Here is a 17,169-nt window from a genome sequence, read left to right as displayed (position 1 = left end):
TATCTCTGTTTGGTTTGTTGTTACCTTCTCCGAACTAACAATGATCTATTCTACATTCTCCTTGATCTCCATTCCCTTTGTCCTGTTTTCACACGTTGCACTTCCTTATCTATACACTTCTTTATCTATGTACCTTCCACTCCCCTGACATAAGTCTGAAGAAGGGTCTCAACCCAAAATATCACCCATACCTTCTCTCCTGAGATGCTGTGCTACTCCAGCATTTTGTGTCAATATTCGATTTAAAATCAGCATCTGCAATTTGTTCATACACATAGACTACGCAAGATTTGATTGAAAAGCAGGAAATCTCTGGGGTCTGGTTCCTTTTGTACCTCGGCTGGTTTCAAAGACATTCCCTGAGCAGTTCTTGTGCTGCTGTTGCGGAGTGGAAATGATTGGCCTCCAATGACTACAACTATCTTCCTTCATGTTTGGTAGGTATTCCAATACTACAGAATTTCCCTGTGATTTACATTGACCAGTTTATTTTGTAGCTCTACTATGACCATTTTGTCTGTTAATGCAGTTAGATCTGGAGCACAGGTCTTCAATACGACAGTTGAAATGAGAATAATTGCCCAGATCTGGAGCCAAGTGAGCCTAGTGGAACCCAAAATGATCATCAATAAGCACATTATTGCTTGGAAATATATTTGAAGAAACTAGGGCAAATAATTGCTGAGCTTTGTTAGTTTCTACATGAAGAACTACCTCTGCCTATCCTGAACCCCTGTCTGTTGTCTTTCGAAGTTGTGCAAAAGATGTATGAAGCTGTACTTTGTTTGTACTTAGAATACTGAGCACAGTTCTGGTCAAACATGTGTCTTACACATAAGCACGGAATGGAAAATGTTATAAAGATTTGCAATGTTGATACTGGAACTGACGGGTTATAACTACTGTGGTAAGATTAAACAGGCTGGAGCCGTTTTCTATTGAAAGGAAGAGTGAGTGAGGAGTGACCTAAAATGTCTTTAAGATTATCAGGAGGATGGATAATGTGACAAGAAGATGTTTTTAATCAGGCAGGAAACCAAAACCAGGGGCCATAAATGTGAATCCAATAAGAAAATCGGGAGAGAATTCTTTAGCCGCATGTGGAACTCGTTCTTACAATAAGTATTGAGTCCAGTTAAGTTGCAACTGGATGAGCACACAAGGGAGGAAGTAACAGGATGATACGGTCTTGGGCTTAAATGGGAAAGGCTAGGAGATTCATGTGGAGCTAAATTTGAGCATGGACCAGTTCACCCGAGTGGAACTGTTTCTCTGGTGTATATTTTGTATAACTGGGGGAGAAGATAGATTTCATTAGTGATGCAAAGCTGGTTGCTGGAATGTTCCAAAAAATGTTTTGGGCCGGACCTATAAATGCTAGCCATTCATAACCAGCCTTTTCATGTGCACACCATATGTGAAAGGGCAATGTGGAGCTCATTAATATATTGTTCTGGATTGCAGCATTATCAGTATATTTAGTACAGGTTTCAATCACTTGAGACCTGAGGGCACAACTTGTACATCATCAGAAATGTGGCTTAACTACCTGTCTCTTTAATGGAAGGCCAATAGCCCTGGGGATTTCTCCACGTCTGACCAAAATAGCAGAACCCAGAATTGCCTCAGTGCCTGCAGAAGCCTGTTAACAAATCGCAACACAACATGCCAACTATAATTTTGGTTAGAGGCTGTGGATTGGCATGACCAAATAAGATTTGTGTGAGAGAAGAGTTTTTATATTCTTTCATCCTTCGAAGAGAATTGTCCAAACTGGGGTGTGTACAGGAGAGGATTATGGCCTTTGAGGGTCATGGATCATTTAAAGGATTATATAGCTTTATACTACTTTGGTTTAGGTGCATTTGGAGTATTGTGTGCAGTTTTGATCGCCCCATTACAGGAAGGATGTGGAGGCGTTGGAAAGGGTGCAGAGATGGTTTACTAGAACAATGCCTCGGTTGCTAAACACGTGAATTCTCCTTCTCATTCCCACACAGACCTTTCTGTCCTCGGTCTCCTCCATTGTCAGAGTGAGGCTGAAGAAGGGTCTTGACCCGAAACGTCACCCATTCCTTCTCTCCCGAGATGCTGCCTGACCTGCTGAGTTACTCCAGCATTTTGTGAATAAATCGATTTGTACCAGCATCTGCAGTTATTTTCTTATGAGGCTATCTCTCTCTCTATCCCTCCCCCACCCTAGTCACACTTCCTTCTCATCTTCACACTACAAACAGCTAATAATGGCCTATTTCCTTTATCATCGTTACTTTTTTGCATATCTTTCATTCATTGTTCTTTATCTCTCCACATCAACGTCTATATCTCTCGTTTCCTTTATCCCTAACCAGTCTCGACCCGAAACGTCAACCATTCCTTCTCTCCAGAGATGCTGCATGTCCTGCTGAGTTACTCCAGCTTTTTGTGTCTATGTTTTGGTTTAAACTAGCATCTGCAGTACCTTCCCGAAACATTTTGTCTTTTAGAAGGTAATAGAGCAAGTGGACCCATTGGGCCCAAACCTCTCCTGCATTGGTGCAGCACCCTCTCCTCCCCCACTCCCTCCTCCCCAATCCCCACTCCCCCTTCCTCCCTCCACCCCCCCTCCCTCCACCCCCCCTCCCTCCACCCCCCCTCCCTCCACCCCCCCCTCCCTCCACCCCCCCTCCCTCCACCCCCCCTCCCTCCACCCCCCCTCCCTCCACCCCCCCTCCCTCCACCCCCCCTCCCTCCACCCCCCCTCCCTCCACCCCCCCTCCCTCCACCCCCCCTCCCTCCACCCCCCTCTCTCCACCCCCCTCCCTCCACCCCCCTCCCTCCACCCCCCTCCCTCCACCCCCCCTCCCTCCACCCCCCCCTCCCTCCACCCCCCCCTCCCTCCACCCCCCCCTCCCTCCACCCCCCCTCCCTCCACCCCCCTCCCTCCACCCCCCTCCCTCCCCCCCCTCCCTCCACCCCCCCACCCCCCTTCCTCTCCCCACTTCCTCTCCCCCCCACTCCATCCCCCTCAACCCCCCTTATCCTCCCCCCTACCTCCCTCTCCCCCTCCCTCCCTAGGAGATAGATTTAAGCTTACATTAAATATTAGAGAGTGACTGTGTGGTCCTTTTGAAGAGGAAAACACATCAGGAACTATACATTTGCTCATTATTGAATTTGAATTTATTAGAGACAAATTATATAATTACCATCTTATTGCAATTTCTACTCCATCCCACCATTTTTTGATGTGGTTACCAGTGCCTTTGTGTTGACGAATGTATGTTTTGTACATGCTTTAAAAAACATCACAATCTTTAAACTTCAAAATTTGGTTTAGTTCGGAAGACTAACTAATAATGTTAATTTAATGCCAGGTACCCTGTCAATCTGGCGAGTTCAGTTTGTGATTGATGGAGTGTCTGTACAAGAAAGGTCTCGACCCGAAATATTACCCATTCCTTCTCTCCAGAGATGCTGCTTGTCTGCTGAGTTACTCCAGCTTTTTGAGTCTATCTTCGGTTTAAACCAGCATCTGCAGTTCCTTCCTACACACTCTGTACATTAAGAGGAAGTTTAAAAGTTAACTCTGATTTTACAAGAAATACCTAATTTGGACACACGTGATGTATCCTTCCTGGGTTCACATATGTATTAATGTAATTCTAAACGTTGTTTAGGAAATGGAAGTTGTGGCTTCATCACTAATCATTCAGACATTCCCGTGGGCACCAACGTGAGATCTGTATTGATGAGAGCATCCCAGCTGGTGGTGAGCTGAACTCCTTTTAAAATAAGGTTTTGTTCTTGCCTTTCAGACTCCCAACTTCTGGTCAGATGAAGGAACAGAAAAGAAAACCACACATCAGCGCTCTGCTTCGTGGGGAAGTGCCGATCAGCTGAAAGAGGTAATACAGTTCAAAACCACCATTGATTTAAAGCCAGACAATGTATCTTCACAGCTGGTTTAAAAAATACATCTGTGCTTTTTAAAAAAAAGATTCTTAAAATGTTAGGATGTTATAAATAAGAATAGTTGGTCAAAGAAGGTTGAAATCTTTATTCCAAAGTTGTTACTTATGATCAGCACAGAAGGCAGTTTATTGCAACTTTGCATGAATTGGTTACCTTGTCGGGTTAAATTATTTGAATTAGAGCTTGATCAAAGCGTGTTGATACGCTTTTTGATTGGGCTATGTCTCCATTGATTCTCATCCTATTCTACATCTCAAATACAAGGACTTTCAGGCAAAGGCAGCTCAGCATTGGCAAACTTGGCTAATTTCCCTGGTCTGTTCTTAGTGGGTGGATTTGAATCAATATTTGGTTAAATAAGGAATTGAAATTTATCAGGCTGACTAAGGATAGAACTAATGTATTATTTTATGGTACTTTATTGCAGTGCTTGTGAACATGAAATGGTAGTTTGTTAGATGTCACTGAGATAATGGAGAAGAAGGAGGTTATCCTAAAGCTTCAAGCAGGATTAGCAACATTTTAAATGCCTTGTTATTTACCACTCTTGGTTAAATATGTTAGCATTCCCCAGAAGCTGAATTCTAGATGGACACTTCGTTGCAATAGGAAGTCCCAAAATAGATAAGGTTTCAGGTACCGATGACCTCACCCAAGCTGATTAGAGACTTGCACCATGTGTGCACATCTTTCAATAGCTCCCAATGGTTAGAATTCGTTTCCTTCCATTAGAAAGTGACTTGTGTAGAGCAGATCTTCAAAAACATGCATTAAAATGGGTAATTTAACTCCTGAACCATCTGCCCAATAGCCATTGATGGGCTGAATCCCTGATGGTATTCCAGGTGATGCTCTACTGTCACTGGGAAAGTAAAGGGACGAATAGAGATGCACAACAAACTTAGTTTTAAAAGTGAATAATGGTCCAATTGACTTTAAGTATTTGGAATTTTTTAACGCATTGTTGCAAAATGAAATTTTGAGGCATCAAGAGATTGGGAACATCAGTAGCCAGAAAGTTGAGGTCAGCCCTTGTGAATCAGTCAAGAGGATGTTACCAGTGGGCTGATAGTTTGTTAATTTTGTTGGGACTGGGATCAATGGATGGAAGCATTTAGGTTTTCCAGATCTTTGGTTAAGTGGATGAGTGGTGATGGAGGGAGTCCATCGCTGAGGTAAGTTATAAGGACAAGACTGAGAACTTTTTACACAGCTTATCTCGAAGAATCAACATCGGTGGCTATTAGACAGATGTTCCAGTATTGAAGCAGGTTGGGCCTGTAAATGCATGGTTCCCCACTTTTTAATATTTTGAAATAGATTCTATTTGAAACTCTAAAAGGACATTCAAAACTATAAAAGAACATAAAAGAACATAAGTTATTCAGTTATTTCAGCTTTCATTCATCATAAAAATGTAAACACTTAGCAGGTCAGGCAGCATACTTGGAAAGGGAAACTGTTGACATTTCAAGCTGAAACCGTTTCATGGTCCTGGTTCTAACGAAGGGTCTTTGACTTGAAACAAGTCACTGTTTCAATTTCCACAAATGGTGCGGTATCTGCTAAGTGTATCCAGCATTTTATGAGCCAGTCAGCACCAAATGAATACACTCATCTCCCGTATGGATCAATGCTGGAAACAATTGGAAGAGATTAGGGTCAATTTATCATGATGCACAAATCACTAGAGCTTCACATCAAGTGCATAGAGGTAGTAACTAAAGCAAACAGTTATACGAATAAAACTATTTGGTTCAAATCAAACATCATTTTCAATAGAGTTCTTGCTTCAACCACATCTGGCTCTTGGTTCTCACAATACTTGAGTAGGGACAATCGGACGAGAGCTGTTGAAATGATTGCTTGCTGAAAGGACCTTAACTCTGCAAGCATTAAAGAGAGAGAGATCTATTTGTTTTGGAACTGTAGATATGTGTGACCATGCAAAGTTACACAAGCCAGTACATGCCCTTTGATTATTTCAGTTTGGGAGATTTAAGATAGTCAGGAAACATAATTGCATAACAACTAATTTATTTCCACTTGTAAGTAATTATTCTTTTCCTAGATAGTAGTGCACGCCTGGAATGTGTTGCAGGCTTATTGATGTGCTTCAGCATCTTCAAGAATAATTGAAAGGTAAAGAACCCCTTATCCTCTGAAATCTCAATAATGTCCTCTGTTGAAAGTGTAGAGCCAGAAGAGATGGGGGCTTCTCATCCATTTTTATCGAGGAGAAGATCATGGAAGCTAAAAACAAAATGGAAGCAAAGGAGTTGTGATGTCATAGATCGTATCCGAATTACCAAAGAGGAGGTATTGGCAGTTTTAAAATGCAGTAAGGCGGATAAATCTCCCTGGCCTGACCAGTGCATTCCTTGTGGGAAGCTAGGGAGGAAATTGCAGAGGCCCTTGCAGAAATATTTGCATCATTTTTAAGCTTGGGTCAAGTTCCGGAATGTTTTGCCATTGTTTAGGAAGGGCAGCAAGGACAAGACAGGGAACTACAGGCCATTGAGCCTGATGTCAGTGAAAAGCTTTTGGTGGCGATTCTTGGAACTATCAACATTTGGGTAGGCACATAGATACATCGATAAATAGACAATAGGTGCAGGAGTAGGCCATTTGGCCACTCGAGCCATCACCGCTATTCAATGTGATCATGGCTGATCATCCACAATTAGAAACCAGGTCCAGCCTTCTCCCCATACCCCATTGATTCCGCTGGGTGTAAGAGCTCTATCTAACTCTCTTTTGAATGCACCCAGTGAATCGGCCTCCACTGCCTTCTGAGGCAGAGAATTCCACAAATTCACAACTCTCTGTATGAAAAAGCTTTTCCTCATCTCAGTTCTAAATGGCCTACCCCTTATTCTTAAACTGTGGCCCCTGGTCCTGGACTCCCCCAACATCGGGAACATGTTTCCTGCATCTAATGTGTCCAATCCCTTAATAATTTTATATGTTTCTAGGCTGATTAGAGATGGTCAGCATGGCTTTTTGACTCACAAATCGGATTTTTTTTTAAGAGGTCACGAAGAGGATTGATAAAGCAGGGCAGTGAATGTTGTATATGTAGACCTTAGCAAGGCCTTTAGCAAAGATCCACATGTTAGGCTAGGATGAATCCAAGGTGAGCTAACAAAATGGATGAAAATTGGATTGGAGGAAGGAGTCAAAGTGTAGCTGTAGAATCTTTGCATATCTAATTAGGAGCTGTGACCAGTGGAGTGTTGCAGGGATTAGTGTATGAATGAATGAATACTTTATTGTCACATGTGACAAGTCATAGTAAAGTTATTTGCTTGCATACCCAAGGTACGCAATAGTCGCCGCATAGGGGTGCTGACAAAGTTACAAAGTATACACAGTATCTTCGCCAGTTCCCTCTTTGTTCTCCCCCCCCCCCCCCCTCACGGCGGCCCCCCCACGCCAGGTCCTCTATTGTTCCTTCCCTCGGCAGAGGTGTTCTCACTTCCACGTAAAAAAAAAAGCAACGCAATGGTGCTGGTTTCCGACGGTAACGGACGCACCGCACATCTCTGTTCTCCATACAGCTGGCAAGCTCCTCTTTTGTCTCAACATATGCGTCTTCCATCAACGTCTTCAGCATCGTCTTGTTTGGTCGACCCGGGTTCCGTCTTCCCTGGGTGGGTTCCCACAGCACAACCTTGTTTGCTGGTATTAGACAATAGGTGCAGGAGTAGGCCATTCGGCCCTTCGAGCCAGCACCAACAGGTATCGATGTGTTTTAACTATGAATGTTCGGCAATGGTGATTCTCATTATCCACATTGATTCGGGTTTGAATGCTGTTGGATAGCTGTCTTATTTTCTGGATGGCGATGGCAGTGACCAGCGAGCCTCGCCTTTCTCGACCTGATCTTCTTGATCAGAGGTGGAATCTTCCCATAGAGCTGGACGTTGGTGGTGTGGTCCCTCCAACTGACATTTTGAACTTTTCTGAGCATTTGGGTGTAGATACCATTGAGAGACTTGGACAGTGCTTGAGTGAGAGTCCATGCCTCACACCCGTACAATAATATTGTCTCTACAGTTGCATGGAAGAATCTTAGTTTGAGACCCTTAGACATCCGAGACATCCAGATTTTCCCCAATGTTATTGAGAGCTTTCCATGCGAGCACTTTCCAGACCTTGATGTCATTCTCCGAGCTCTGCATCCTCGCTCCAGGTACTTGAATTCCTCCACTTTCTTGAAAGATGCACCACCACTGGTCTTAAGAGGCTCATGGTCACCACCGTTGAATGCCATGTACCCCGTCTTCTTGGCATTGAGGTGGAGGCCCATATACTGCTCCTGGATCTTATGAACCTATATGCTGGGCTTCATTTTCAGGACAGATGGGAAACAGTCCACTGGTTAATGTCGCTCCTCTGCACTGATCCCATCACCTGTGGATGCACCTCCATGGTCCCCTGTTGTGCTTCTGCAGCAGTACAGTTAATTAGGAAGCACTTTCTTGATGTTACATAATGCTGCTTTATTTTGTTTTTGAGGAACCGAATTGTAGCTGCTCTTATGAAGGTGTGAAGAACAGGTATCGATGTGTTTTAATTATGAATGTTCGTCAATGGTGATTCTCATTATCCACATTGATTCGGGTTTGAATGCTGTTGGATAGCTGTCTTCCATTTTGCAGTGCCTTAGAACTCCTGAGGAAAATATGTGAGACCAGTGGAGTTAATTAGTGGTGGTGATGGAAGATATGATTCTCTGAATGGTCCCAATGGGAAAGCCCTGAAAGGCAAGCCATTACAATGATCTCTTCTGACTGTGTGAGATTTTATTCTTTGCTTCCCGACAATACACCTGGGAATTGAATTGTTCTTGCCAATTGAGTTTTACTCGTGTATGATGTCACCTTAATTTTTGAAGTGTTGCTGATTTGTAAACATGTCACAACTGTTTACTGACTATATTAGATCTGTTTTTCAAATGATCTCATCTTATTCCCACAATGTATGCAGCAGAGAGATATCAGAATTTAGAATAGATTATTATTGTTATTTATTTTCAAGTTGTACTTTGGGAATTCATGATGCATTTAAGCAAATTATCTTCCAGTTTTTGGAATTTGCTTTTTCGACCCTGCTGCTCAAGACACAACACAAATGTTCCCCATTGGGACATCGCGTTTATGCCTTTTTTTTCCGAGAATTCTAATCACCAAGAACTGCAAGGGGTGGAAGTAGGAGATTCAGTTGTCATATGCATTAAAATGCCAAGGAAATGGTAACAATATTCCAAGGATAAAGCGAATTTGATAATATCCATTCAATATCACTGTGTTTCTGCAGATGGTTTCAAATGATCTCATTGGAGAAGGGAGGTGGAAGTGGGTTTGTGCATGAGAGAGAATGTATCCCCAGTGTGAATCCGCCAGTACATGGCTCATATCAAGAACCTGTCCCTCACTCAGAAGAATGGAGATATATAATTTAACAGGACTTCTCTCACCTTCAGTTCCCCTTCTTTGTGCGGATTTATACAAGAAAAAATCTGGCAGAGTCCAGAGGATAGTCTGGAGAAGCTGCAGTGTTTTCCTTTGAACACAGGAGTTTGCAAAGGGATTGGATACTATGAAAGGTATAGAAATGTTGCTATTGTCAAAGCATTAAGAACAAGGAAATATAGAATGGAGATGGTTAACAAAAAAAGTCAGAGCCATGAGTAAAGTCTGGTTAAGGTGTGGTTTATACTGCAAGGCATAGCAGTGGAGGGAGATTCAATTACATCATTGGAAAGGAGCTGGTTCAGTAAATGGAAAATAATTTGCAAGCCTTTAGGGAGGTGTGGGATTGGTCTTGTATGGAGTCAATATAGAACCCATAATGTGCCCAATGACCTTTTTGTTTGTTGCTGTGACCATTCAGTGAATCTGTAATGATTAGTTGATGTTTGGAGCCGGCCTCATCCCCAATGTCTAATAAAGGTAGAACCAAAGGAAGTTATGTTGAACATGGGGCTGGCAGAGCCTTCTGCTTCTGTCTTCTAATCAGGAGAGAGCTAGAAAACCTGGTTGACTTGTGCTGCAACAACCACCACTGGCTCAATATCAGCAAGACCAAGGAACTAATCGTTGAATTCAGAAACAGGAAGTCTGGAGTCCGTGCGCAAATTTTCATCGATGGGTTGGCGGCAGAGAGAGTTAGTAGCTTCATATTACTGGGTGCTAACATTGTGGATGACTGTCCTGGGCCCAGCACATTGATGTAATCACAAAGAAGGTCCACTAACATCTCTACTTTCTTTGAAATTCAAAGAGTTTTGGCATAATGTCATAAGTAATAGGAGCAGAATTAGGCCTTTTGGCCCATCGGCCCATTCAGTCATGGCTGATCTATCTCTCCCTCCTAACCCCATTCTCTTGCCTTCTTCCCATAACCCCTGACACCCATACTAATCAAGAATCTATCTATCTCTGCTTTAAAAATATCAATTGACTTGGCCTCCACAGCCTTCTGTGGCAAAGATTTCCACAGATGCACGAACCTCTGACTAAAGAAATTCCTTATCTTCTTCCTAAATGAACGTCCTTTAATTCTGAGGCTATGACTTCTAGTCCTGGAGGTCTAATGGTACCATGTTATCATATATTCTAACAAACTTCTGCAGATGTACTGTAGAAAGTATCCTGACTGGTTGCATCATGACCTGGTATAGCAATTCCAGCACACAAGAACATGAGCTGCAGATCGTGCAGCTTCTTGTGTTCCTGTGGGTTGGAAATGCCATGGCAGGCATCACGGCCACAGCCCTCCTCACCATCAAAGGCATCAACATGAGATGCTGTCTCAAGCGATCTGTATCATCAAGGATCCCATCGTCTGGGCAATGCCCTCTTCTCGCTGCAAACATCAGACAAAAGCCTGAAGCCACATATGAGCAGCTACTTTCCTGCAACTATCAGATTCTTGAACCAACCTCTCTGCACAACCCTCTCCCTGTTCTTTTGAGGTTTGCACCTGATTAATGAACACTGTCATCAAGGTTGTGCCTTAATGACGATTGTCCAGTGGCTCTGATATCCACCTTCATGAAGTGCTTCATTAACTCCAGTTTCCCAGAAAGCCTTAAGCCGTCGCAGTTTGCCTCTTGTCGCAACAGGTCCACAGCGTACACCATCGGCCTGACCCTGCACTCAGTCTCCTGTTTATCAATTATAGCTCTGCCTTCAACACTATAATCCCAACCAAATTCATCTCCATAATCCTAAATGCAGAAGTGAGCATCCTGCCCCCCTCCCACCCCTGGCCACTGGATCCATGCCTTTTTGACCCATTGACTACAATCAATGAGGAAAGGTAACAACATTCTCCACGATAATCCTCAGCGCCATTACTATATTTCCTATATGCTCACAACTATGTGGCCAAATTCTGCTCTAATCCCACGAACAAGTTTGCAGATGACACCATTTTATTGGACCGGACCTCGAACAATGAGGGGATTGTAGGAAGTACAGGAAGAAGATGGAGAACTTTGTAACTTGGTGTCAAGACAGCAACCCCTCCCTTAATGTCAGCAGCTAGCTATTGACTTCAGGATCGAGGTGGAGTACGCACCCCAATCAGCATCAATGATGCCAAAGCAGAGACGGCCGAGAGCTTTTCAAGTTTCTCGGTATCGCTGATTATGTGTCCTGGACCAACCACATTGCTACAGCCAAGAAAGCATACTAATACCTCTACTTCCTCAGAACACTAAGGACGTTTGGCATGTCTACATCAACACTTACCAACATCTACAGATGCACAATTGAAAGCATCCTATCAAAATGCATCACAGCAACTGCTCTTTCCAAGGCCCCAAGAGATTGCAGAGAGCTGTGAATGTAGCTCTGACCAGGCTTTCCACCATCAACTTCATCTGCACTGAAGAATGTAGCCAACATAGTCAAGGATATTTATTCACAAAATGCTGGAGTAACTCAGCAGGTCAGGCAGCATCTCGGGAGAGAAGGAATGGGTGACGTTTCGGGTCGAGACCCTTCTTCAGACTGCACAGAGGGGGAGCAGCGAGAGAGCATGTTGCTAAACTCTCGTCGAAGAGAGGAGGAGAACTTCTTCAAAGTGGACATACCTCGAAGAGAAATCGCAGTGGAGCAACCAGTAGTATAAGAAAATAACTGCAGATGTCAAGGATATTATTCACCTTGGTCATACTTTCTCTACCTCACATTGGATGGAGCATACAAAAACTTGAAAGCACATGCCAGGAGTTTCAGTAGCAGCTTCTTCCCTGCTGTTATCAGACTACTGAATGGTCCTCCCATGAGCTTGGGATGTAGTCGTGATCTTCCAACCTAATTTATTGTGGACCTTGGACTTTTTCCTCTGTAACTGTATTGCTATAATGCTGCAGCACAAAATTCTGCACTCTGGAATTTTTTTCTGCACTACCTGTGGTACTTATATACGACTTGACTATACTTGTGTATAACATGATTTGACAGGATAAAAGCTTGTCAATAATAAACCAATAACAATACCTAATTCTACCTCAACAATGGAATACTGTGAACCTTGCGCTACCATGGACTTGGTTTTTTTTGTGTATTGCAATGAATGCATTGTTTATTGGCAGTCTTTTCCCTTTTTACTGTCTTTTGTGCAATTTTATGTGTGATTTGCTTTTGTGTGTTTGTCTGAGTCTGTGCCTGTGATGCTGCTATAGGCAAGATTTTCATTGTACCTGTACTTCCGCCTGTACCTCATGGTACGTGCATGTGATAAACTCTACTTGCACCTATCAGCTATGAAAGGTGCTGGGAAATACATTGAGCAACCTAATGGGCTTCCACGGGATGCTAGCGACAATGTAGTGGAAGGAAAACATCCTGCACCTTGCCACCATGATGTCATTTTTTTTGCCACATTTTCCGCATATCCCCCTTCCCCTGACCCATCCAGACCCACATCTAATTATCTGGCCTCTCTTCAGCTGTGCTTGCCACACCAAGCTTTCCCCAGTCCCTTCACAAGTGTTCATCCTCCCAGAATGCTGCTGGATTTTCAACTGGAATGAGTTCAGCACCAGTTTAAAAAGAAAGGGAGGACCATGAATTGCAGGAGTGTAAGAAAGCTGGAATTTGAATACAACTGGTTAAGATTAGCAGGGGAAACTTTTAATAGCTGTTTGGGAAAGCATCCTGGGAAGCCTGTTGGTGCGTGGAAGTGGATTAGCTGATTTTCAACAGGTGGTCTTGATTAATGTGCCGCTGGTGGACTCGAGTAGCCAGGATCTTAAAGGTGGCCAATAAATCTAGCAAATCACAGGCCTGTCTTGAAAAATGTAAAGCAAAAGCTATTAGGGAGGTTGGTAAATTGAAGTGCGGAGGCCAGGGTACAAAGACTATGCTGGGGAAGCCTGCACTTGCATGACCAGGGGATTGCCCCTGGATTAACTCGCCTTACAAAGCAAGGAAGTAAGTTTAACCGGAGGGACTGCTTCTGCCGATTCTTTCACAAACAGCAACATAGTTTTGAGATACAGAGCGGAAACAGACCCTTTGGCCCACCAAATCCGCACAGACCCGCGATCCCCGCACACTAACAGTATCCTACACTCTAGGGACAATTGACAATTTTACCAAAGCCAATTACCTACAAACCTGTACGTCTTTGGAGGGTGGGAGGAAACAGGAGTACCTAAAGAAAACCCACGCAGGTCACAGGGAGAAAGTACAAAATCCGTACAGACGGCACCCATGGTCAGGATTGAACCCTGGTCTCTGGTGCTGTAAGGCAGCACTCTACCGCTGCGCCAAAGTAACTCTTGGGAATGTAGAAGCTCTTTCTCAGCTGGCCAGGACGTGATCATATTTGAAGTGAACCCTGCTGGCTTTGTACAGGTGTGATCATTACCTATGGTTTAAAATTGAAGGTGATGGAATTGAGTGGCAGGTTTCCCTTCTGGCATTTTAACTCTGGTAAGCTCCAGATTTCTGCCACCTAAGGGATTTGCAATTCGCCTTTGTTTGCCTACCACAGAACTAAAAAATCCTTTGCACAACACCAAAGAAACCAGGTGCTCGGAGGGAAATTCAGGCAGAAGTATTTTTAGCATTGGATGCATGGGACATGATTTGTGTTCACTTGGAATAGCAGGGATGACTAAGAGGAGTCAGCATGGTTTTGTGCAAAGGTGATCGTCTCTCCAAACTGTATTTTCAGGAGGTAAGAAGGGGATGAAGGGAGGGTGGTAGATGTTTCTACGTGGAATTTAATAAGGTCCTGCATGGTCGGCTGGTTAAGAAGGTTAAAACACACGGGAACCGAGGCATGTTGATGAACCTCTTTCCTAAATTGACTGTGTGGTAGCAAGCAGAGGGTAATGGTGGATGAATGTTTTTTACTTGGAGGTTTGTAACAAGTGGTGTACTGCAGGGCTGCAATGACTTGGATGTGAATGTAGCTAGTATGTAGGGTTGCCAACTTCCTCACTCTCAAATACGGGACAAGGTGATGTCACCACCCCGCACCCCATGTGACCTCACACAGCCAGCGGCCACATGCTCCCGCTCCACCAATGGTGGCCGCCCGGGTCAGGAGGCAGGTTGCTACACAACCACTGTCAGGCGGCGCCCAGGCCTCGGGGCCTACACTGTCCGGAGGTAGACACAAAATGCTGGAATAACTCAGCGGGTCGGGCAGCATCTCAGGAGAGAAGGAATGGGTAACGTTTCAGGTCGAGACCCTTTCTCAGCCTGAAAAAGGGTCCCGTCCCAAAACGTCAGCCGTCTTCTGCTGGACCTCCATGAGGCGGGCGGCAAGGCCTTCGCCATGGACGATGAGGGCGACGAAAGTATCCACAAACTGAAGGAGAAGACGAAGAAGAGGAAGGGGCGAGGATTTGGCTCAGAGGAAGGCACTCGATCCAGGCTGCGAGAAGACTACGATTCTGTGGAGCAAGACGGCGACGAGCCAGGCCCTCAATGCTCGGAGGAGGGGTGGATCCTGTATGTAACCGGGGTCTACAAGAAGCCACCGAGGAGGACATCCACAACATGCTTGCCGAGTACGGTGAGATCAAGAAACTGCACCTCAACGTGGACTGGCACACCGGCTACCTCAAGGGCTCTGCAGGGGCCGTTTAATCCCAGTCGGGACTGTGGTGGGGATGCGAGACGGTGGGGAGGGAAGGGTAAGGTTGGCTTGTGCAAAACAACACTCAGAAATAAAGTATTTTAGTTCCAAAAAAAAATCTTCAGTCTGATGAAGGGTCTCGACCCGATATGTCACCCATTCATTCTCTCCCGAGATGCTGTTACTCCATTTTGTGTGGATTGTGTACCTTTGATTTTAACCAGCATCTGCAGTTTTTTTCCTACAGTGCCCACAGCACTCCCCGGGCCTAAAACGGGACAAGGGCACTCCCTTGTGGGACAAGCCTATTTATTTATTTATTTCATTATTATTTATTAATTTAGCTCAAAATACGGGATGTCCCGGCTAATACGGGACAATTGGCAACCCTAGTAGTATGTTTAATCAAGTTTGCAGTTGATAAGTTCATGGAGTCATAGATAGCAAAGAAATATGTTCGAATGAGTACTGCATACATCAGTTGGAATGTTGGGTGGAGTGCTGGCAGTGGAATTTAATCCAGACAAGTGTGATGTGATGTACTTTGTGAGATCAGATTCTGTTAGGGTTGGGGCGTATTCCCAGCTCCCTGAAAGTATCAACACAAGTGGATAGGGTAGTAAAAAAGGCATCTGGTGTGCTTGTCTTCACATGTCAAGGCATTGAGCATTAGAGTCGGGATGTCATGTTGCAATTGTACAAAACATTGGTTGGAGCGCACCAAAAATATTGTGTGTGGTTCTGGTCACCGCATTACAGGAGGGATGTCATATCAATGGGACGTGCAGATTTACCAGGTTACTACTGCCTGGGATGGAGAGCTGTAGTGTATAAGAGATGGCAGTAGCTTGGTTTATTCTTAATGGAGCATAGGGGATCGAATGGTGACCTTAATGTTGAGAGTTTTACAAAATTATCAGGGAAATAGATAGGGTAGACAGTCTGAATCATTTTTCCAGGGTAGAAAAGTCTAGAAATGGAGGGCACAGGTATAAGTTGAGAATGGAGAAATTTAAGAGATCTGAGGGATAAGTATTGCATGGAGTGGATGGTTAATATTTGGAATGAGCTGCTGGAGCAGGTCATGGAGGCAGATACCAATGCAATATTTAAAAAGGAATTAAGACGGGTACTTACGTAGGAAAGTAGTAGAAGGATAACACGAGCAAGTGGGATTCACATAGGTAGGCATCACAGTTGGCATAGATGCAATGGGCTGTGAGGCCCTTTTTCTGTGCTGTACATTTCTGATTCTTTAATCTCTGGTGAAAGATTACACCAAATGACATCCACTGTAGTACATCACTTTATTATCACTGACATGATTTTCCGTCTCACTGTTCTGAAAAACAACATTGCTTGTTAACTCGGAGCACAACCAGTTCTTACTGACGTGATCTACCCTGAAATTGTGCTAACAGAGCCAGGCTATTCCATCCACACTGATCACATTCAAGGGTGAATCCCCTTTGCATCTTCAATGACTATTCTGCAGTTAGGACATGCATCTGATAGGGTGTATGTCTGCCACTAACATTTCTCCTCCTGCTATGGATGTGAACCATTGGCATCAGAGACATCATAAGTAGCCACAGGCACCATCATCTAACCCCTTATCTACCCTTGCTATGGAAAACTATGCGCTCAGCTGGACTTTTATGAGAAGCACTGTTTCCGCGGCTCCTTTGGATCCCTCTGAGAATGCTTGCTTTCTTCCTGATCATTGCAGCATCCATCCTTCAAGAGGCTACATTCACCAGTGGCTGGAAGAGTGGTGCTTTTAGTATGTATATGCCCATTTTGAGGGTTTGCTCCTAAGTTTGCAGCTGTGTAGATGTGGTCAAAGTAGCAAGGTCTTGCAATAGATCAGTGAAGCAGCCCATACTGAAACTGACTCCACATCATTACACAAGGAGGCTCTGATCTACGAATGTTGCAATTAGATAAAAAAAATTAAATGGTGCAAGGATAAGATACTGTTCTCATTTAAAACTGTTAGAAACAGTGAAGTAATAGGTCCATTTTTAACATTTCTGTCACTTCTTTGTCTTTGTGGTTGTGGTGACTTTGTGAAAGCTTTATAGCCTGGTCACCAAGGTCTTT

At 44.0% G+C, this 17,169-nt stretch overlaps 1 protein-coding gene across 1 annotated transcript in view; it reads left to right on the top strand.

The window, feature by feature from the left end:
* Positions 1-17,169, top strand: part of glcci1a (glucocorticoid induced 1a) — a 178,636-nt gene that overhangs the window by 68,515 nt on the left and 92,952 nt on the right. Inside the window, exon 3 of the mRNA XM_078422152.1 lies at positions 3,798-3,887. Within this exon, the coding sequence (XP_078278278.1) occupies positions 3,798-3,887 (90 nt within the window). The remainder of the gene's footprint in view (positions 1-3,797; positions 3,888-17,169) is intronic.

The sequence above is a fragment of the Rhinoraja longicauda genome, chromosome 2 (assembly GCF_053455715.1).
Source record: "Rhinoraja longicauda isolate Sanriku21f chromosome 2, sRhiLon1.1, whole genome shotgun sequence".
Lineage (NCBI taxonomy): Eukaryota > Metazoa > Chordata > Chondrichthyes > Rajiformes > Arhynchobatidae > Rhinoraja > Rhinoraja longicauda.
Note: the sequence above shows the minus strand (reverse complement) of the source record. Positions and strands in the feature narration are given on the sequence as shown.